General features: G+C 35.9%; 1 protein-coding gene across 1 annotated transcript; it reads left to right on the plus strand.

Moving 5' to 3' along the window:
- The first annotated feature begins 15237 nt into the window (after positions 1-15237).
- On the plus strand, positions 15238-22154 carry LOC104104888 (uncharacterized). Its single transcript, XM_009613075.4, has 15 exons — positions 15238-15437; positions 16707-16826; positions 17334-17378; positions 17538-17633; positions 18310-18390; positions 18464-18582; positions 18773-18874; positions 19113-19229; positions 19514-19582; positions 19745-19811; positions 20048-20101; positions 20209-20295; positions 21330-21377; positions 21531-21569; positions 21901-22154. The coding sequence occupies exons 1-15, from the start codon at positions 15420-15422 to the stop codon at positions 22006-22008; spliced, it is 1170 nt and encodes a 389-aa protein (XP_009611370.1). The 5' UTR covers positions 15238-15419; the 3' UTR covers positions 22009-22154.
- The last annotated feature ends 1813 nt before the right edge of the window (positions 22155-23967 follow it).

The raw sequence follows: 23967 nt of genomic DNA on the forward strand, positions 1-23967 counted from the left end.
TCCACCAGGCCGGTTTCAAACATACGAACACCATATCAATCACTACACGATGCACTAATACATGATTGCATGCATTTTCTGAATTCACACCATGCACTGCAAAATTCACATGACCATAATAACATCCTCTGACAACAATAGCCAAAATCCTAAACCAAATAATGATATTTGCTCTTTGATATGCTTCATATAAATCTGATCGCACTGATCCTAGGTCAGATAATCTCGTCTCACCCAGCATAAGCTGCTCAGGCAATAAGCCATCTCATATACCGCCAAAAATCTCATCTGATGCCACAATGAGCCAACAAGCTACAAACTCGAATGAGATACATAAGGGAAAACGAACTCGGGAAAGAGCTACTCAACCCACGTAACTAATTAAACGACCGAAAGGATGTTAGGAACCTTCCTCAGGAAGGGATAAGCAAAACACACAATAATAGGTATGGGGACCTGTACTAAATATCATACTGTTGCGGCGTGCAACCTGATCCAACCATGATACCCGTTGTGGCATGCAACCCGATCCAAACAACATCCCCGTGGAGGCATGCCATCCGATCTGCACATAGTAATAAATAGGGAAATACCCCTCAAGCCAGAAATGTTTATACCTTACGAAATGCCTGAATATCAACTATAAGCATGCCAAGTGCATAATACAAATCCTGAGGAGACGGGTAGCGTCATACGCTATAAACCTCAAGCACAACTAAGGTGCGATATATGATCTGCATCTCGAGAGCCATCCCGCTCACATAACACCACTGCCACGCGGGACCTCAACACATTGTACAATTAATCAAGCCGACTCACGACCCACACAGCACAATAGAGTATTGCATGAAATAGCTGGCGACAAAATTAACATCCCACGCCCGAATACTCCTCCATAAGGAATGTTATGATGAATGAACACACCAGGCTGGTGTAGAGTACACCTCCACATTTGGACCCATCAACGGACCCCAAACCGATTCTGATCATACCACACTGGGCTAATAACCTTTCAAGGATCCACAACACCCCTTTTCCCCTAACATACAAGAACAATCATCAAATTCGGAACAAACTTCCACAATTCACAACCAACTGAATAGAGCACATTTCAGGCCTAAACTCTCACATTAACGATAGTACCAAATCTCCATACTTGATTACAATCTTTATTCAATCAAGTGACTATATGTCACACTTATACAATCTTCCCGTGGGATACGCTCCCACGACCTTCTGCACCAGGTAACAAGTCTGCACATCTATACTACCGGCCACACTAATGTTGTAAAGCAAATCAAGAAGTCGCAAATCAGTACACCAAGCCTCTTACACAGGACACCGATCTCAGGTGACGCTAAAGACAATACCAGCTCACTCTAAACATCTGGATTCTTCCCTAATCATCTGAGCTCGTGATATTCTTGTCAACACCGAACCGCAACCTTGATCCTCAACTTCTAATTCCCATGCTACTCACTGCACCTAATCATGCCAATGCGCAAGAGTACAAGGATTTCATCATGACTCCTGAACCACTAATAGAATACACACTTCATCATATAGGAACCTCTCACTTGACTCATTTCAGGAGAACCATTGCAACACATGACTGAATTCTCATAACCGCAGAAAATACAACCCCAAGTAATGGTCTAATCTACTATGTCCCTTCCGAATCCATTTTCACAACAGGCCATATGAATAGAATACCTCCCAAATCAACCAAGTTGTGGCGGCGCTCTAGCCCAAGTGTACAACTACAAACCACATGTATAACTTCACGCTGGAGAAATTGGTCACTGCCATAACCGTGCTGATTCAACCATTACCAACCGAGCCACTTCTTTTAACTTACTTCGGACTTGCCTTTGGATTAATAATAACTCCATTTAAAACATCATGAACCCAAATCTGCACTCATCCTTAGTGACCTTATTTCACGAGACCACACTGCCTCAAAACCCATGAACCATCACATACTTTCCTTGTGCGCATATTCGCATCTTCAACGGGTACAATCATTTTGATAATTTTCCTATGATTCCGAAGTTATTTTCTCCCATTCTCCCACTGCTACACCGCATACTGAAGATAACATCGAATACTCCAAGCCCCTTTTATAATCCTCTGCAACATCTCGATACTTAACCATACTACGGACTCGAAATCCTTAGGCACCACACTTTAACTTTTGAATCCACTAGGACCGTCGTTGAGAGCCACCCACTTTGACTTGGTCCCGAATATAATCAAACCCCAAGGCTCTGCTAGCACATGAACACCCTCTCAAAGAAGCACCTGACTGAATCACTTTCCTTGTAAATCCCATCTACACAAAGCATAAACTCTGAGTCTTCCTAAAGCCTGAACATGAATCGATAAGACCAATTGTAGCATACATTTCTCAAATCCTTTGCTCAAAATGCCACTGATGTTTTCTTTCCTTAGTCATAATAACCTATCAATATGCCGATACCCAGAAACCTCACAAGTAGACAACTATGCAATCCAATCGTAGGCGGTGGGGCTCTCTCACTTAAGCTTGAAGCTACCATTATATGACCTCGGAACCTAACAAGATTCTTTCTCCCTTACCGACATGACCTCGCGCAATCAACCCACCAAATTCCTCAAAATCCTTATGTTAACCATCTCATGAACGCTCTGAATCACTAGCCACATATACATATTTGACCTCTTACCGGATAGCCAGCAAAATCCTTCGCAAAGGCTTCATCAACACCACACGACCGCTAACCTGCTCACAGGAGATAACCCACTTGTGGAAATTTCATGCCGACATCTTCCAACAATGTTGCACCGAGTACAATAACCACAAAACCAATAAACCATCCTGAGCCCGTGCTCGTTCACAGGCTGTACAAGCCTGTTCACTCCCTATTGACATCAACTAAACGTGCGACGATACATTCCAATCCAAAGTCATGTTGTATCCTTCTTCATATCATGAAACTCCTTTCCGTCGTATCCAACCCTTCTCCGTATAGCAACCAATATTCCAAATTAAGTTCGTAGACTTAGTCACTGCCCACGATGAGTTCCAAATCACTCTAAACTTTCCTCAACGCATATAGATATCCTACCACATAACTCATCTGATGCTCTGCCACTCTCCTACTTTGGTCAAACCATCTCCTTTAAGCAACTACCCGATTTCTGTTTCTCACACTTGGCCTTCTAGAAATTTAACCACCGCAAGACACCTCCCACATATTCTTCCTTATCCTTTGCTGCCTAGTTGTTGCCTTAAATCAAATTCTACCTCTGTAGCACTTGAACCAATCGATCGCTACCAACGTTAAACCTTTCCGAAGATCATCTTCCTTGAGCCCTCAACAACCGGACCACCGATTCGATTCCAAAATCGCTACACCCCGTTATTTCTAACAACCGCTTCTCCGGCACCATTTCACAATACCCCACCCTGAAGGCGAATTGAAGAAGACCACAACACCGGCAAACTTAACGCATCCAATCCAGGACAATAACACCGTATCACAGATGAAAATTCCACCATACTCGAAAATACCAAGTATCGTTACTCCATCAATCCAACCTGAACATTCTTAGTCTGATTGCCTTTCCTCCGCCGGAACTAAATGTTGAACCTCTAAGCCATGAAATGAGAAGTCTTTCTATCAAGTCATTTACTGCCACAATCCATAGATAAGCACCCTACCATTACACCAACACTATATGATAGCAATGCACGAATCATCATAACAATCAGTACCAAATCTCAAACCATAGGCAATACTAATACAGAGCTAAAATAACAGAACAACCTTCCGCAAGGCGACGACAATAGCCCAATCAAATACGCAGGGAGAAGCATCTCGCACCACCTCTGTAGTACAATTAAAATTCCTCAATTTCAAATTTATAACAAGCGTTTCACGTCGCACAAGATTGAATAGGAAGGGAATGAAGTCATAAGCCTCAAAGGAATCAAATCGCACGATGAGGAATCAAGAAGGGAAGTGCTCCTAACAGTCATGTAGCCTCTCGAAAATAAGTACAGACGTCTCCGTACTGATCCGCAAGACTTTACTAGACTCGTTCATGACTCGTGAGACCTAATTGAACCTAGTGCTCTGATACTATGTTATCACGACCCAAAATCCATTAAAGGTGGTGATGGCGCTGGACACCGCTGTCAGGCAAGCCAAACATAAATATTTAATTTGGTTCTCATTTTTTATATTTTTGAAATCATATTTCCTTCAATTAAATAGTAAAAGATAGAGTTCACAAAATAAATAGTAATATCTTAAACAATTCCAATACATGACAACCCCTAATTACCCCAAACGCCGGTGTCACAAGTGCATGAGCATCAACTAGGAACGTAAAATAAAATACAGCATCTACCCAGAATACAAATTGGACAGGAAAAATATAAATACTCTGAAGGAGATTCTGTTGGCTGCGAATCGTAATATAAAGTGCAGCTCACCTAAGTCTCCACAATAACCGCACATCTGCGCCCACGAGGCCACTAGGCATATATGCACCTGCACAAAAATGTGCAGCAAGTGTAGTATGAGTACGTAAATCAACGCGTACCCAGTAAGTATCTCGCCTAACCTTGAAAAAGTAGTGACGATGGGTCAGCTCTGACACTTACTATGGGCTATAAATAAAACATCAATGATATAATTAAGCATGGATTACATAAAATGGCTCTAAACTTAATATCATGAAATAAGTAAACAACTATTTTGTTCATAAGAAATTTCCAAATTTATTTTCGTCATTTAACATTTTTGTATCACGGGCCAATGAAAGCAATATCAATTATTATCAATTCCAAAAATACATCATGTGCAAATCATACCGAGGTCGTAAGGCTCGATCCAACATAATGTTTGAACTGTGCACTGCCGAGGGTCGAACGACACGAACCATAGATGTATATATCTGCTACCGAGGCGTTCGGCCCGCTCCACAAAAGAGAAAACACATTTAAAGCAATCAATTCAAGATTTATTAAGGGCAATTACTCAAGAAATTTAAAATTCTCGTTAACGGTCAAGAAAACAATTGAAGTTTACCCTTTTATAGTTCCTTTACTAAGTTTTCGATATGATTTAAGCAATTAAATTAACAGGTAGGTTACAAACATCACAAGTATAATATGATTTGGGTCCTAAACTACCCGGACATAAGCATAATAGTAGCTATGCACGGACTCTCGTCACCTTATGCGTACATAGCCCCCACAAATAGAAGCACATATTAAAATTATTCACCTATGGGGTTAATTCCCTCTTACAAGATTAGAAAGGAGACTTACCTCGCTCCGAGATTCCATAACCGTCTCCAAAGCCCTTCCAACGACTCACATCGATGACCATCGCTCCAAAACTAGTCAATAAATGAGAAATTCCATAAATATATACTCTAATACTCATTATAATCCTGTTTACAATAATTTTCAACTCCGTTCGAAAAGTCGATAAAAATTACCCTCGGGCCCACGTGCCCGGATTCCGAAAATTTTCAAAGATAAACTTTACCCATGACACCACGAACTCAAATATATAATTTATTTCCTATTCCATCCCCAAATTCATGGTCAAATTCTAAAAATACCGATTTCTAGGTTTTTCTTCAAAATCTCAAATTTCTACTAATTTCCATGTTTAAATCCTTATATAAACCATGTATTTAACTCACAATATGTGGGAATCACTTACCTTGACATAGATGACAAAAATCCTCCTTCCAAGAGCTCCAAAAATCGCCCATCCAAAAGAAAATAGAGCAAAATGGCCAAATCTCGTCTTTAAAATGACACTGCCCAGCCCGACTTCTCGTTTTTGCGGTCCAACAGCCGCTCCTGCGGCTCCGTACCTGCGGAAATTCCATCGCAAGTGCGGTTCAAGCTCGGCCCAACAGCCCCCGCATCTGTGCCCCCTACACGCTTTTGCGCCTTCGCTTCTGCGACTCTACGTGCGCAAGTGCGGTCCCGCTTCTGCGGAACTCGACCGCATCTGCAGTCCTAGCCTACCCCAACCAGAACCGCTTCTGCGACACTCTTGGCCGCTTTTGCGGCTCTGCACCTGTGACCAAAACCTTGCAGGTGCGGTTACACCAGAAGACAGATGCTTCGACTTTCCTTCCAAGTCCAAACTCGATCTGTTAACCATCCAGAATCCACCCGAGGTCCTCGTGACCTCAACCAAATATACCAACACGTCTCAAAATACATTACGAACTTAGTCGAGGCCTCAAATCACGCCAAACAACATCGAAACTACGAATCACCCTCCAATTCAAACCTAATGAACTTTGAAATTCCAAACTTCTTCAATCGATGTTAAAACTTCTTCAATCGATGTTAAAACCTATCAGATCACGTCCGATTGACCTCAATTTTTTCACACAAATCATAATTGACATTACGGACCTACTCTAACTTTCGTAATCGGAATCCGACCCCGATATCAAAAAGTCCACTCCCGCTCAAACTTCTCAAAATTAACCAAATTTTCAACTTTTGCCAAATGACCTACGGACCTCCAAATCCACTTTCGGATGCGCCCCTAAGGCCATAATCAACATGCGGAGCTATTCCCAGACTAGGAATCCCAAACGGACATCAATAACATTGAAATAAACTTCAACTCAAATTTAGGGAATTCTTTCAAAATGCCAACTTTCATAATATGCACTGAAACGCTCCTGGGTCATCCAAAATCCGCTCCGGGTATACGCCCAAGTCCAAAATCATCATACGAACCTGTTTTAACCTTCAAATCCCGATTCCAAGGTCGTTTACTCAAAAATTAAACTTTAGTCAATTCCTCCAACTTAAGGCTTCCGAAATTAGAATTCTCTTTCCAAATCAACTCTGAACTTCTCGAAATTCAATTCCGACCATGTGTGCAAGTCATACTACCCGAAGTGAAGCTACTCATGACCTCAAACCACCAAATGACGCGCTAGAACTCAAAACAACCGGTCGGGTCGTTACAGTGATTGCCACTTGGATTTTTATGTGAATTTCGTGTATTTGTTGATTTGATATTTCTTGAAATTAATTTCATTATGGATTTTTCATCTGCAAATAATTAATTAAATAAGCTTTAAAAGAGGTATTAATATATTTATCAAAAATTTGGATTAAAGAAGGTGTTGTCCTATGTTGAGTTACTTTTCCATCTATATTGTTCTTTTGAGGTTTTATATACATTGTGTGGAGCCTTGGGCTATTTGCTTTGAAATTAATTAATTTTTGTTGTATCTTTGGAGTTGGTTGTGGCCGGTGGGCAAATTGTGATATGAATTGTTGTATTGTGTTGTCGTTTAAACACTCTCCTTGATATTATTTATGCTTCCTACCTTGCTTGTTAATGATATGCATGTGCTTGGTAAGGAAAAGTGTAAAGCACGAAGGGTGATGTCGTTCCATTTGAGAGTGTAAAGCACGAAGTGTGCTATCGTGCCATTTGAAAGTGTAAAGCGCGAAGGGTGATGTCGTGCCATTTGAGAGTGAAAAGCACGAAGGGTGATACCGTGCCATTTCAACTATATTATCACGCGAGGATAAGAGTAAAAGCACGAAGGGTGATGTCGTGCTATTATTTTTATATTATCATATGTTCATGGCACGAAGATATTTATTTGAAAGAATTATAATTGAAAGATATTTATTTGAAGGAAGTATATCCGAAACATATTTATTGGAAAGGATTATATTCTAGAAACTTTTATTGAAAAACTTATAGATAAAAGATGTATATTTTAAAGGACTTGATTATTGGTTATACTTATGTTCATTATCTGTTTGAGCAATATTTATGGAGTTCTTGTTGCCTTACTGTTTACATCACTAGTTGATTATTGTTGCCATCACTGCTATTTATTTTCTGTTATTTTTTATACTATATTGTACATGTTATTAGACTAGTGTGTGTCTTGACTGTACCTCATCACTACTCCGCCGAGGTTAGTCTTGATACTTATTGGGTACCGACCGTGGTGTACTCATACTACACTTCTGCATATCTTTGTGCAGAGCCAGGTATTGGAGATATCGGACTCGGATAGAGTTAGACTGTGATAGCAAGGATTCAAGGTAGAGCTGCTTGGTCGTCGCAGTCTCTTGGAGTCTTTTCATTTTATTGTACTGTCAACTCTTATTCGAACAGTATTGTTTATTCGATCCTTGAGATCATTGCATTTATTCAGTTAGAGTTCGTGACTCGGTATTACCAGTCTTGGGAAGTTGTTATATTTGTTTCCGCTTATGGTTTCGACACGTGTATTACATTATATGTTTCAAAAAAAATTGCCTCGAAATATAATTGTAATCGGCTTACCTAGTCTTAGAGACTAAGTGTCATCACGACGTCTGTGATGGGATTTTGGGTCGTGACACTTACTGTTTATATCACTAGTTGATTATTGTTGTTATTATTGTTATTTGTCTTTCTACAGTATTATTTTTGATTGTACCTCTTTACTACTCCACCGATGTTAGTTTTGATACTTGTTAGGTACCGACTGTGGTGTACTCATACTACACTTCTGCACATTTTTGTGCAGAGCCAGGTATTGGAGATATCGGATTCGGGCAGAGACTAGAGTGTGATCGCAAGGATTCAAGGTAGGACTGCTTGGTCATCGCAGTCCCTTGGAGTCTTTCCATTTTATTGTACTATCAACTCTTATTCGAACAGTATTGTATATTCGATCCCTGAGATCATTGCATATATTCAATTGGAGTTCGTGACTTGGTATTACCAGTCTTGGGAGGTTATTTGAATATTTTCGTTGTTGGTTTTTGGCATTTGTATTGAATTAAAAAAAAGGGGGGGGGGTTGAATTGTTATTATAATCGGCTTACCTAGTGTTAGAGACTAAGTGTCATCACGACGCTTGTGGTGGAATTTTGGGTCGTGACAATGGTCTAGTTATTGGGATCAAAGAAAAAAGAGTTTGAGTTCTATGTAATGACAATATAAAATTATTTACAATATTATATCACTTACTCCCTCCGTTTCAATTTATGTGAATCTATTTACTTTCTAGTCCGTGCCAAAAAGAATTACCCCTTTCCATATTTAGAAACAATTTACTTTTATACAATGATTTATAGCCACACAAAATAAATGTGCCCTATTTTATACCACAAGTTCAAAAGTCTTCTTTCTTTTCTTAAACTTCGTCCGACAAGCATCACTTTGTAATCATGTAAAGATGGTAACTAATTTTCTATCACATATTAAAATTTACTAATAATGTAATTAAAAGAAATCTGTAGTGTATATAACTTAAATCCATAAAAATAATTACAACTTCTATTTCATCAAGCAAGATCAATAAGATCGAGTATATATATGAATTATCACTATTTATTTTGTGTTCTTGCTCCGGAGATCATACCCGATTTGACTAATTATGTGTTGATTTGTCAACTTACTGCAATTGCCTCAAATAGCAAAGTTCAATTAGTGCAGTGCCCATCACTTGCAATGTGGCTTTCGTTTGTAGATAACTACGACACTATGATTGTGCTCTTTGATTATTATTTTCAAAAAGAATAGTTACAACTTACAATGACAATAATTATAATAATTTATACAACAAGTATTCCTACTAGTCTCAAAAAACTTGCTACATCCTTGTTTTTCAAGAATTCCCAGAAATTATTGTTTCTAATTAACGGCTTCTTCTGCTCCCCTTCATCATTTTCACATAAATGAAACTCTTGAGAACAAAAAGAATATTCATATGAATTTTTAGTATTAGGCATTTTTTTCTTCCTTAAGAAGAAAACTTCATCTTCTTCTTCAGCTAATAAATAATGAGGCACTTCTGATTCATGCCTTTCAAATTCTTCAACGCTCATTCCATCTTTAAGATAGTCAGCTCCTGCCATGGCCAATGCTTCAAACGAAATCGACATTTTTTTGCTCTAAGTGAATATGAGACTCGAGGACAAAAATAGAATGCTATATTAATGCTGAGCCAAAGACGCTATGCCTTTTGGTATAAAAATAATTAGTTGATCGAGTTCTGAATGAATTAGCTCCTTGGTAAAGGACTTAATATAATTTACACACAGAAATATGATGGGAAAGTACAACGTTAGGTTTGGAGAGAGATATGCTTTTTTGAGTTGTTTGTGCAAGTATTTTATTTATGAGACAGGATATATATATAGAGAGAGGTGTGGAGAAGGTAAATTGTAATTAGTTGGAATGCTACTTAATTTAGAATGTTGAATTGACTCTTGAATCGAACCTTTTGACATTTAGGGAAAGTTTCATGGCTTGCCAAAAAGGTAACTGAGGGAAGAAAATTAAAATATTTGAATTTGAATAAGAATATATTCGTACCTTCTCGTGATGAGCAATCTCATAACAAAGCTATCCTTTTTGCAAAGCTATCCTTAGTCCCAATTTGTTTCGTATATACTTTTCACTTATCAATTATCAATTTCACTAATTTTTGGATTTAAATAGGACGAAGTTAATTCTTTTTATCTAAAATTTAAATATTCATATATTGCATAAACATTCTATAAGTTGTAATTTTTCTCAAGAAGAAAAAATGTGAAGGAATACTTCTTAAAGCATTTTATATATGTGAATGAATTTGTGTTTCTACGTTCTTATTGATAATTAATTCAATGAATATTTTTCATCAAATATTCATTAATTAATTGTACATGACAACATTCATGATGACATTGGACTACAACTTGGTTATAGCTCACGAGGTAAACTTAAATATGAATGCATTAATACTAAAAAACATTCACGTTAATTCTACTGCATGGCAATGGATATATATATAACGTCATCACATACATCAAAAATGACTCAAAAATTGCAACAACAACAACAACTCAGTATAATCCCACTAGTGGGGTTTGGGGAGGGTAGTGTATACGCAGACCTTACCCCTACCCTGGGGTAGAGAGGCTGTTTCCGATAGATTCCTGGCTCCCTCCCTCCAAGAAATCTCCACCTTGCTCTTGGGGTGACTCGAAATCGCAACCTCTTAGTTGAAAGTTACCACTAGAGCAACACAGTCTTGTCAAATGACTCAAAAATTGCAAAAAGCAACATACAGAAACATGAAACATTACGTAGATCTCTATGTCTTAAATATTAAGGACAAGGAACAGTAGTACAATAAGTGAATCAAGCATAAATATCAGCACTCGTGTGGATAATAATTTGCGAGAGTCACATTTACAAGGTTCAGAAACTAAGAAAGATGAAAAAAAAAATGGAAAATAAAGTTGTTAGATAATCGTAGGGGTCCTTTAGTTAGAGGGATAGGGGAAATAATCCCAACATAAATCCTGCATAAAATTTAAAAATATAGTGTTTGATTAGAGAGATTAGAAAAAATACAGCTCACATAACTAATACAACATCTGGTCAGATGCAATGTTTTGTTGACAATATTACGTAGTACACGTACTAAGTTATGTGAGATGTGTATTATTTATGCAGAACTCAAATGTAGGATAAGAATATATCTCATCCGTTTCAATTTATGTGAACTCATTTGTCTGGACACGGAATTTAAGAAAAGAGAGAAAATTTTTGAACTTGTAGTGTAAAATGAAGCACACATATATTGTATGGCTATAAATTATTGTATAAAGATAAATTGTTTCCAATTAGGGAAAGGGGTCATTCTTTTTTGCACGGATTAAAAAGAGAATAGGTTCACATAAATTGAAACGGATGGAAACATATTAATAATACGTGAATAAAGATGCCCTCAAAATAAAATAATCATATACAACATTACATGTATTATTCACCGCTTAATACTCTTTCATTATAATTAATCACATAAATAATTTCTGCATTATATTTTTTATATAACTAAATATGAAGCAAACCACCCCTTAGGGTTATATACTGTAGTATCAGGACGAGGTCAACGGACAATCAATAAATCCATTGGAGTACGCATTTCAAAAGGTTGCCTTAGGTCAATTCAAATGGTCGAACTTACGTAATAATTTGTAGTTAAAAAAAAATAATGTTTCACAAGTACTACCAAAAATTAAATAGAAAGATATTAGCGTTGTAAGCAATATTGTAGAGAAAATATGAGTCACGAGAATCATATACAGGTCAGTGAGTGGAATGCTGTACAATTAACAAACACGCATGTTTTGCAGATTCAATTGCAAGTCTAAATTTCTTTAACTCTTATAGGAAGCTTTAGCTTCGGCATATTCGACTGCATGTGAATGACTAATGGAAGTTATAAAGGAAATCTGCATATATATATATATATATATATATGTTGTCATCATATGCGCAAGCACATAATAACTTTTCAGCAGCAAAATTGACATGCAATATAATACTGAACATTAAACATATAAGAGTTCAGAATAGAATCTTTCACCAACTAGCTAATCAGACGTGAGCTCATCCGTGAGCGGATTCCTCCTTTTGCTTCTTAGCCTACGGTGTATTAGCAGTCGTTTTCAACTGAACGTGTTACTCACCTATCTGCCACTGGAAAATCCATTTTCCATCTGACTTGCATGTGTTAAGCTGTTTTTATTGAATTTTAGAAAAGCGAAATTTTCACCAAGCGGTCCAAAAAATAAAAAGGTTAATTAGCATGCAAAGAAATCACGGGAATTCATCTAGTATACATAAATAAATAAAAAAGAATTTAACCTTATATACATAATATAAATGGGGTCGGATAAACCATCTTCCGCCCTCTAGCTTCGGCCCTCATAACAGTGACCTGGCCATAGCTCCAATAATGAAGAAACATGGCTTAAAAAACCAAATAAAGTTATTATTTGATGTGAATTTTCTACTATTTTGATTAATGCTATTTCAAATTGCTAGGAGTAGTTGGATTGGATTGACTAATCCATGCATCTATTAATAGGTAGGCACCTTTTAATTTTAGATAGTTTAATTAACGCCACAAACAACAAAGCAAGAAAAATACCAAATGTTATCTCAAGTTACCATCCCAAATCATTTGTCATTTTTTATTTTTATACTCCATTATATGTCTCAATAATGGAGTGCTATTATTTGTTAGCTCTGGATCTGAAATCGCCTTTGCTAGAGAGTGCTGATCGGATGTACTTATCCTTCAAAAATGTTTTGTCTTCATAAAACTATCTGGGTTTCTGGTTTGGTAACATTTATTATCCCTATAATATGCGTTTGTTTTTAAGAATCGTTGAGTAGTTAGTTACGGTTTGTTGTATTTTCTTTTTCTTTGTTTATAAAGGGTGTGGTGGTTGATGGGAGTGAAACCATACCAAAGTGTGACAAAGACACGAGTGCCAAGAAGAGTAAAACGTGTTTGTTCAATTTTCTAAGGAACACAAAACCTCGTGCTTGTTAGGAGAAAATTATTTTAGTATTTCATTTGTAGTAATGAATCCACTCTCATTGTCTTTGTTGATTTTTTGGTTATTCAAGAAGCAATGTTACTACTTATTTTAGGAGTTTATCTTCTGATTGCCAGATATCAGTTTATGATTTAAGTTTATACATAGATAATGTCAAGATTTTTTATATGATGGATGTAGTTTGATGATCTATTACAGTAGATTAGTTATCATTTTTAGTAGGTTATTAATTAGTAATAGTTATATTAAAATTATATGTAATTAGCTTACGAATGACCTGATTGTGAATATTTATTTTTATTGTCAGTGCATAAAACTTACATACTCTTAAAATAATTCCAATTAATTGTTCTTAAAATGTGACTAATCAATGTTTTCTATTAAGATTTACTTGCAATTACTTTATAGTAATATTGTGCAGATAATATTTTCATTATTTATAATCTAAAGTCTAAGGATAACTACATATGATCGTTCTTAAAAAGTGAGATAAGTAATTTGAATAATAAGATATATTACCTAGTTTAATATGTTAAAATACAATAATAATGATGACCGAGTTATGCTGAAAATAGCAGGTAATGTGCGCATATTGGCTCGGGTACAAGTCATTAAGAAAACAATAATATCGGTGACTCTATAATTTAAATCCTTATGGGTCAATGGTGGAATAAACCTCTTACAAATGAGTTCGAGTAATTCCAAGTGCATTTAGTCTGAGTCAAGACTAGATAGGTTGACATAGGTTTGACTTCGATTCCTAAGAAAGAAATGAAGATACCATGGGACGAAATATCTCATGAGATTAGTTATCTCACATTTTATGTAAGATAGCTAATTCAATCATTTTAGTATAAAATTTATCTGTCATATTAGCTAATACCAATAACTAGTGGTGGCAAAATTGACAAAATATTTATTCATCCATATTATTCATTAAAAGATGGGTTACATAATGAACTTTTTTAAAAATGAGTCAAATATGGATAATATACATATTATCCACTTACAAAATGAATAACTAATGGTATTAACTTTTACATTTACAAAGACTCAAATTGGGGGTTCCCCAAGTTTGAAAAATTAGAAATTCTCCCAAAAGTGATCATATTCAAAAAACGATAAATAATATAGATATCCTTATTATCTGTCGGTTAACCTATTTTTTCTGTATTAAATATGGAACGGGTCAGATATTTTTTTATCCTTTTTTGTATTATCCATTTTTTACGAGCTCATATCTGCTCTGATCCGACCTGTACCAAACATAAAATAAGTACAATCTCAAATTCTATCTCATATTACCTCCGTTTCACTTTATGTGGACCTATTTCTTTTTTGGTCCGTTCCAAAAAGAATGATCCCTTTCTAAATTTGGAAACAATTTTACTTAAAATTACAATTCTACCTTTAATGAGAAGTTTTTATAACCATACAAATACTCTGACCCCTTTTTGACTTATTTAGGACCACAAATTCTAAAAAAATTTATTTTTTCTTAAACTCTTTGGCCATCAAATAAGTTAACATAAATTGGAAAGGATTATCCTTGCTATTTGACATGGCATAGGTGGTTGGAATCCGCGAAATGTTTTCCATAACACCCCACAATTTCCATATATTTTCCTTTTGTCGCCGTAGTCTTCGCGGCATTGACATTGACTCAGTTTCTCCCTCGTACAACAATCTCCATCTTTTTCTTGTCTCTCTGTTTTTCTCTTTCTGTCATCTGTCACACACTATATATCTACAATCAAATAATTAATATTATCAATTCTTCTTTCTTCAACAATGTTTTTATAATCTATATATTAACCAAAAACAAGAAAGGAAAAAGTGGGAAATCTGTTGTTTCTTCTCAAATATAGTAAGGTCTTGATTCTTGTTGAGGACACCCTTCTTTTTTTTCTGTTTCTGAATAAACAGAAATGTCCTTTATTTTAGGGAGAGAGAGAGGGGCAGCAGTTGATTAGTATTTGTTATTCTTATTTTATTAGTATCGTTTGCAATTTGAAGGAACATGAAGCCCTCAGGTTTTGTAAGTTATTTCCTTTTATATGTTCTTTGGTTTTATATACGTATGTGGCTTATCTTTCTACGTATATATCTGCATGTTGAGCATTCGTTAATGGTTAAGTTCATGCAATGTTGTTTGTGTAATCAGGATTTAAACTTAATGAATTCAACCAATATGTTCCTATCGTTGAATATTTGTACTTTTCAGATAAATGATTCAGAATTTAATGTTTGTCTCTTTTTTTATAAGGGAAAAAGATTTGATCTTATGGCAATACAAGACATTTATATGGGCAATTAATTGTGGGGAGTCTAGTTACTATCATTTGTAGAGTCTTTTTCCTTAGATTGATTTTAGTATCATTATAGTGTCTTCTGAAGAAGTGAATCACTGAAGCAACAGTAAAGTTATCTATCACGAGTTCTAGCCGTTGAATCAGCAACTGGCCATTATGTTAGGTAGGGGTGGCAAACGGGCGGGTCAGGTCGGATACGAGCAGGTCATAAACGGATAATTCAAAAAACGAATAATTTATCCGACTCAATCCGTATTTGAGACGGATAAAAAGCGGGTTATCCGGTGGATAATATGGATATCAATATAATCCATGGCTTCTTGAATATGATCACTTTTGGGAGAATTTCTAGTCTCCCAAACTTGAGGAACCCCTAATTTAAGGCTTTACAAATGTAAAGGTTAAACACATTAATTATCCATTGGTTATCAATTTGGTTAACCATTTTCTAAGTGGATAATATGGTTTTTATCCATATTCGACTCGTTTTTAAAAAGTTCATTATCCAACCCATTTTTTAATGGATAATATGGGTGCATAACCGTTTTCTTTTAACTATTTTGCCACCTCTAATGTCAGGGTAGGCCGAGATGTTTGTGCACCGGATATCAAATCAGTTGGTATTGGCTGTCACCTTGAATCAACACATTGAATTTTAGTCCTATAAACTCTAGTCCTTTGTTCTAAGATTTTAAGTAAAACTGCCCTCAGGGCCTAGCTCAAGTGGCAAAGGGTGGTGGATTTGTATCTTAGGTCACTGGTTCAAGCCCCCACACCATGCAAAGCAAAGCCTGGTATTTAAGTGGAGAAGGGTAGAGGGGAGGGCCCATTATCCACCGAGTTTCGAAGGCTGCGGTTGGTCCAAAGGATCGGCCCCAGACGGATTTCTCGGTCATCATAAAAAAAAAAGAATTTTAAGTAAAACTATAGAAGCTTGTTGTTTGCAATGTTCAGTTCAATGTGCTGATGAGATTCTTTTTTCTTGGTATTTTCAGGTGTCACTACTCAAAGATTCAAAAATCAGGAGATCATGTTTCTGTGCCCTTTTTCCTACAGTTTCCCTGTTGTGTCTGATTCTCTTGTTAGGGAGTGACTTTGTAGCAGATCATAAAGAGGTGTCATTTTCTTTTCCTAGCTACTAAGAGAAGTAAATCACAAACAGTTTTCTGTCTTATTCTCTTGACCTTTCCTGTAGTTTATGTCGAAACGTATGACCGTATCATCTAAAAGCTTAATATGATAGAGGCAATACACTTTTTATTTATTGCATATGCCCTGCCCGAGTTTCCACTCTTAATATCAGTTGGCGACGCTACTTCGTCGGAAAATTACACCGCCTATATAGGTAAAATATTAGGTCATATATTGAATACCCTTTCTCGGGGATTTCTTTTATTTCTTTTAAGTTTGAACACCCTTGGGGGAATTCCTGGATTCGCTACCGCTTAATATTGTGATCATACTGGCAGTGCTGCAGTCTTAATCGATTACAAGCTTTTTTATTTTAATAGTGTATCCGACTTATTGTCAAAGGAGCAACTTGGTATTTTTTGAGTTTTAGTAAATTGTTGCACAATTGATACACAATGGGAACGGATAACCATAAGAACTCTATTGTGCAGAAAAGTTTGCAATGGAAGCTGGAGAAAGTGCGAAGCTCATGTGAGGTTTGTTCTTTTTAGTATTGAAACGTTATCAACTATCTTCCTAGGCATTTAGTATCTGTTTATAGTTCCATATTAATGAATTGACTTTATTCAGGGGTTTCTAAGTACCTTGATATCGTTCTTATTCTTCACATAAATAATTTTTGTCATCTGTTTTAGAATCAATGCAGGCCTAATGGAAGTGAGCCATTACCTGAAGGTATTATTGCTAGGACCTCTAACTTGGAAAGACGGCCCTTATGGGGTTATCCAGAGGTTAATTTCATATCTATCTTTGCCATGTTCCTGTTAAGTTCTACATGCAAATTTGAAGTTTTCTGTTGAAAATGAATTCTTATATCTTTCACAAAGTAAGATACTCCATTGGACATCATTCGACTAGTAATATTAGTTTGTATAACCTTGACAAGTTTTTAGAATTCAAATCTCTTTAACTAGTCAAGTTTAAGGCAAAATGTTCCGTTTTCTCTTCAAATTTCAACTGTAGGTCTTGCTTGATGAACATGTTACAACAACAATGAAAAATCCAGTATAAGCTCACAAGTGGAGTCGGGAGAGGGTAGTGTTTACGCAACCTTACCCCTACCTTGAAGGTAGAGAGATTGTTCCCGATAGACCCTCGGCTCAAAGAAAGATGAAAAGAAAGCAGTAACAACAACAAGATAATATGAAAACGAAGCAAAAGGAACAACATGTAGTAATAGAAATCTAACAATAATAGAATACAAGACTAACACTAATACTACTGGTATAGGAACAACATGGACATGTTGATAATCATTGTTACTTCTGCTGCTGATCTTGTTTATGAATTGATGAGGAGATCGATATTTAAGTAGTGCAAGAATATAATATGACATTTTCGTGGTATAGATTGTCAGCAGTGTAAACAGTCACTTACATTTTTTTACCTTTTATTGTGGTTTAGCAGAAAAAGGAGCCTTCAAAGTACTTGTTTGCAGCAGCTGTTGGGATAAAGCAAAAGGAAACAGTAAATGAGATGGTACAAAAGGTGAGTTTTTAAATAAGTTCTATAGTTTATGATATACAGTTACTGTGAATTTGCTCATTGAATTGGTTGGCAGTTTCTGTCAAGTGATTTTGTGGTGATGCTTTTTCACTACGATGGTATTGTCGATGGATGGAGGAGTTTTAAATGGAGTAACAGTGTGATACACATCTCAGCTTTGAACCAAACAAAATGGTGCAGTTTTCATATCCTTACCTTCTGCATTATTTTGTTTTAAAAACCTTTGTACTTGTAATTCTGAATTATACCATAGTAAGTCTCTTTACCTTCTTTGAGATATTTATACTGTTAATATATTGATATTTTGATTGCATCTCAAAATATCAAACTCTATTAACATTTTCGGGTGTTATGAAAATGGCAGGTGGTTTGCAAAACGATTCTTGCATCCAGATATAGTTGATGAGTACAGTTATATCTTCCTCTGGGATGAAGACCTTGGAGTAGAAAATTTTAATCCGAAACGGTATATGTTCTACTTAAGAATACAGGAGATGGAGTACTATTAGAACTCTTCTGCTGAAGCCATTTCATTGTTTTCACTTTGCATTCGTATATATAATCACATATGTTCTTGATCTTTACTACTTGATCCATTTGAGAGAAGGATTAGCATTGTTTAGATTGTATATATGCATTTAGTTTTATGTATGTTTCCAATCAAATACTGTATTTACTAAACCTGAATTGTATTATCAATTTAGATATATATCTATTGTGAGAGATGAAGGTCTTGAGATTTCACAACCAGCACTAGATATTGGAAAATCAGAGGTGCATCATCAGATTACTGCTCGTGGGAGGAGATCAAGAGTGCACAGGTTTTTATTTACAGTTTTGTGTCTTAGTATGTTCTTTCATATCCCTAGATTTTAGTTGCATATGACAGTAAATAAATGGACAAGGCTTTAGTTTTTCTACTTATTAATGCTAGGACATGTATGAAAATATGGTGTACAATGGCGTGCTCCTTTGTATAGTCTACAATCCGACAGAGGGGGGTCATTTATACAACGTCATACAATCTCTTGCAGCTCTTTGATTAACAATGGCTTAGATCTTCTTGGGATGTTGGAATTAATTGGTTTAACACATTGCGTTGCAGAAGGACTTATAAGGCTGGCGATACTGGCATTCAGTGCGACTATACCAGTACGGCTCCTCCTTGTACAGGGTAACTTAATTTTGTTTTATGCCACTCACTCGTTAAAGTCTTGTTCTATTCATGGGAAATATTAGGGAACATAAATTGGAATTTTACAGCGATAACTTCCTTTTCTACATGAAAAGGTAGATTTTTTTTAATGAAAGCCATAAGGAGTTTCTGATATTGTAGGTGGATAGAAGTAATGGCTCCTGTTTTTTCAAGAGCTGCTTGGCGCTGCGTGTGGTATATGATCCAGGTTTTTCCTTTTAGAAATGCTGTATTATCACGAATAATTATATATGCCATGCTATAACTGCATTACTGAATATATTACAGTTAAATTTGGTTTTTGGCAAAGAGGTATATAGATTTCTCTGCTGTATCTGATAAAGCTAGATCATACCACTGTTTAGTTCAGTTCATCAGGCATAATTGCATCTTAATTCAAAATGATTAATCCTTACTTCTGATTCCTTCTATGTTCTTTCACAGAATGACTTGATCCATGCTTGGGGTTTGGACATGCAGCTTGGTTACTGTGCGCAGGTACTTTTAGATTTGGCGAATTTTTTATTTTTTATTTTGTTTAAGCGATAGTTAGCTTATGTTACAGTCATGAGTTGCTTATGTTCATTGGTCATTCTTTGTGATAGGGAGACCGGACTAAAAATATTGGGGTTGTCGATGCTGAATACATTGTTCATTATGGCCTTCCAACACTAGGAGAGCCTGAAAAGAAGGTATTTACAACTTGGTTTTGGGTTAACAATTGATTCATTGGTTCATTGACTTCGTCTTGAAAAGAAAACAACCACATAAATGTAATAACCCAGCCCACTATTGATATTGTCCGCTGTGGGCCTAGGCCCGAATACGGCTTTAAAACGCGTCACTAGGGTCTAAGGCTTGTTTATTTATATACCTAGAATTTCTCCCCTGTTTTGTCGATATGGAATTCACCTGGGGTGTCACATACACTCCCCCGGGGACTCGGTATACTCGCTGACGTTTGCCCCACTACCATTCAAGATTGCACGTAGAGTGGCTCTAATACCATATGTAAGAGCCCAACCCACTAATGATATATATTGTCCGCTTGGTCTAGGCCCGCACGGCTTTAAAACGTGTCATTAGGGTCTAAGGCTTGTTTACTTATATACCCAACATCTCTCCCATGTTTTATCGATTTGGGTTTCGCCTGGTTGTCACAATAAAATAGTTGAAATGAACTTTGAGAACGGCAACAGGCTAAAATGTATAGGCAATAATAATGAAGCTGTTGTTTTTGGTTGATGTTCATACCTGATCGACAGTTGAACTTACCACATTCACTCCATCAAGCCGACTGTTTTGAGTTCATTTTACCAATAGAGAAACATGTAAGACAATGCTTGTTTCCTTAGCATGATATTTCCTTGTTTGGCTTTCTGTTTTGCTGTCAAATGGTTAAATCCTAGTTTTGGAGTTCCACACCGGCTTTCCCTCATTATTGGAAGGCATTTGAGTTCCATCTGGAGACAGTTTAAGTTGTCATTTTAGTCATTCCAGATAGAAGCAAGAAACATCTAACACTATTTTCAGATGCTATACTGTTAGCAGCAAAACTCTTTTCGAAATATGAAGTTTTAATAATACTTCACTACTACTTTTCTTACTGGTGAAACAATTAATTTCTCCTGATATTTATGCATTCTGTGGGCTTTTTGATATGTTTATATCATACTGCTATTCCTCTTCAATTTCTAACTTATTCGCGTTAATGTCAATCATGCAGAAGAATTTGACAGTGGGTGGAGAAAACATCACAAGCCTTGGAAAACAAGTATGTTTTACATAACTTTATCCAGTGATGATGTGGATATTATAAGAGTCCATAGCTAACCGATCATGTCCACCAGATTAGATGTGTTTACTTGTGATTTTTGACGCGTCTTTTATTTAACATCAAAGCTAAATATTAGTTTCATTAATTCAGGCACCATCTCAACCCAGCACTCTCAATTTCAGAGTTGAAGTAAGTTTCTGGTTCACTTTTATTATGAACATTACAATTATCGCGAGCTGACTTTGAATAGACTTTTAGTTGGTCAGAGTGACATTATGATCACAATAAGGAAATTTTTTGCTTGTTGACTGATAAATATTGCATAATCGTATGGTATCCGGTAAAACTAATAAGGAGTATCAAGATTGAGAAAAAGTCTGAAATGAAATACAACAACTGCGCCTGAATCCAAGCTAGTTGGGATCGGCTATACAGAGTCTGAATTGAAATAAGGAGTGCAATACTAATGCAGCATGCAATGCGAAGACATTTTGACTCCAATTATGTATGTGAACTTCAGGTGAGAAGACAATCCTACAACGAGTATAAGATATTCAGACGACGATGGAAACAGGCAGTCGAGGAGGACAAGTGTTGGACGGATCCTTATCCGGAGTCAGTGAAGTAAAGCATTGCTTTTTACATTGGACTTTCAGTAATCAGGTTATTGTAAAAAATGAAATGAGGTGAGGCGAGGAAGCTGCTGATTCAAGAAACGGAGATAGGCAAAGTTGCAAGTTAAACTGCCTCACTAGAGCATGATCAACGCCAAAATTATCGCCTTAACAGAAGGAAGAGGACATCAAATTTGTGGAGAATGGAAGAGTTTGAATTTAGAAAACCAGAATGTACAGTTTTATCAAGTTTTTTAGTGTAAAGTTGCAATTTGATAGATTAATGTGCTATACTTAAGACTTGGAAGTAATAATCTGTATATGTATAGTTAAGTAATGTGAGCTTCAAATATGTACTCTTACAACAAATGCTAGACAGACTCGGTAGGAAGTGGAGTTATATATTTTTTAGCAGTATATCTTGAGATTCTTTGTATATATTCACATTCTTTTTTGTATCCTTTACGCTTTTTTCACTTTTAGCCCGTGCCAGAAACTATTGCATTCGGTAGCCGAAAAAGTGTATAAAATTTGTATAATTTTTGTATATAACATACATAATGTATATATATACAATGAATATACATTTTTAGGCTATTATTTTGAGAGCGGCTATACAATGTCATTTTCTCTTCTTCTTTTTTTAACGATTTTTAGCAAGTTAATATTTTCCATAATTTTGGACACATGCTATATAAATCCAATAGCTTTTAGATGTTCAAATTATTAAAATTTAAAAGGAAAGAGTACCAAAATTTCAACAGAGAAGCACATGTATCTTTGACTTCTTTCTTTTTAGTCCAAAACACGCATATGGTCCTTTTTTTAATCGTTTTGCCATTTGCTTGCTCTAATTTGGAAACATATTTTCTTTTTAACCCTCAACTCATAGTCTAGTATTTTAGCAGTGTACAATTTTGTGTAACCCATTGATCTTTTTATCTTTTAGGTAAGATTCGATTGATATCATTTATTGCCCTGTCTTCCAATGTAATGACCTCAAAATCTTTAGAAAATTTACTCCCTCATTGGAATTTCTAAGCGAGAGGTCCCTAATTTCTCTTGCTTAAAAGTTTTTGGGATTGTTACAAAAATAGCCGGCTAGATTCACTGCTTACTTTTTCTAGCCGGTATACATAAATTATATATTGATTATACACAGATATACGCATATTATATATGAATTTTACATATATTATACATCCGCTAGCTTTTTTTAGTTTAAGAAATTAGGTGTGCGGCTATTTGGGTTAATTCTTCACAAAAAAAAAAATGGTTTGAGAGTAAAAGACTGACAAAAATTGATCCACGCCTATTGTTTACACCAACTCATGGAATGCAAAACATGTCTTTCATACACACATATGTATCCTCACTTTGAGTTTTAATTGCTAAGATTAAATTATTGAATTTGGTGTAAAAACTCGGCGAGAAACTAAACTTTTATTATTCTATTCTCTCATATATGGTGAGGACACGTATTACCGGATCGAACGGGCAGCCTTTTTTTTTGGAAGATAAGGTAAAGATTTTATTAAAAAAGTACCAAGAAGGTACTGAGAGAATACATTAGCAAGTAAGTTGACTGATTGAACAAAAGAGTATTTCAAGATAAATTATAAGCAACAAGCAGCCACTTCTTCAAAACAATTCAATTATACAAAGGGAGGCTGCAAATCTTCTCATCTTGTCCCAAGGCAGAACATGTCACATGTGTTGCTTAACATAGTTATCCCAAACTTAAGGTCAATTAGATTCCCTACACACTATATTTCTAGAGTCAAATAGTCTCAAAACAGCAGATTCAGATTTGGTTGGTTAACACCAGTCCCCCACTTATTCACATTCTTATTCACTCACAAGTTGCATAGTTAGTGTTATTTGGATCCATATTAGCCAACCAAGCTAAAAAAGAGACCATAAAAGTATCATGTGGCCTATTAGTCAATGAAGCGGATATGAGATGTCGCATG

Source organism: Nicotiana tomentosiformis, chromosome 5, assembly GCF_000390325.3.
Source record: "Nicotiana tomentosiformis chromosome 5, ASM39032v3, whole genome shotgun sequence".
In the NCBI taxonomy this organism is placed as follows: Eukaryota; Viridiplantae; Streptophyta; class Magnoliopsida; order Solanales; family Solanaceae; genus Nicotiana; species Nicotiana tomentosiformis.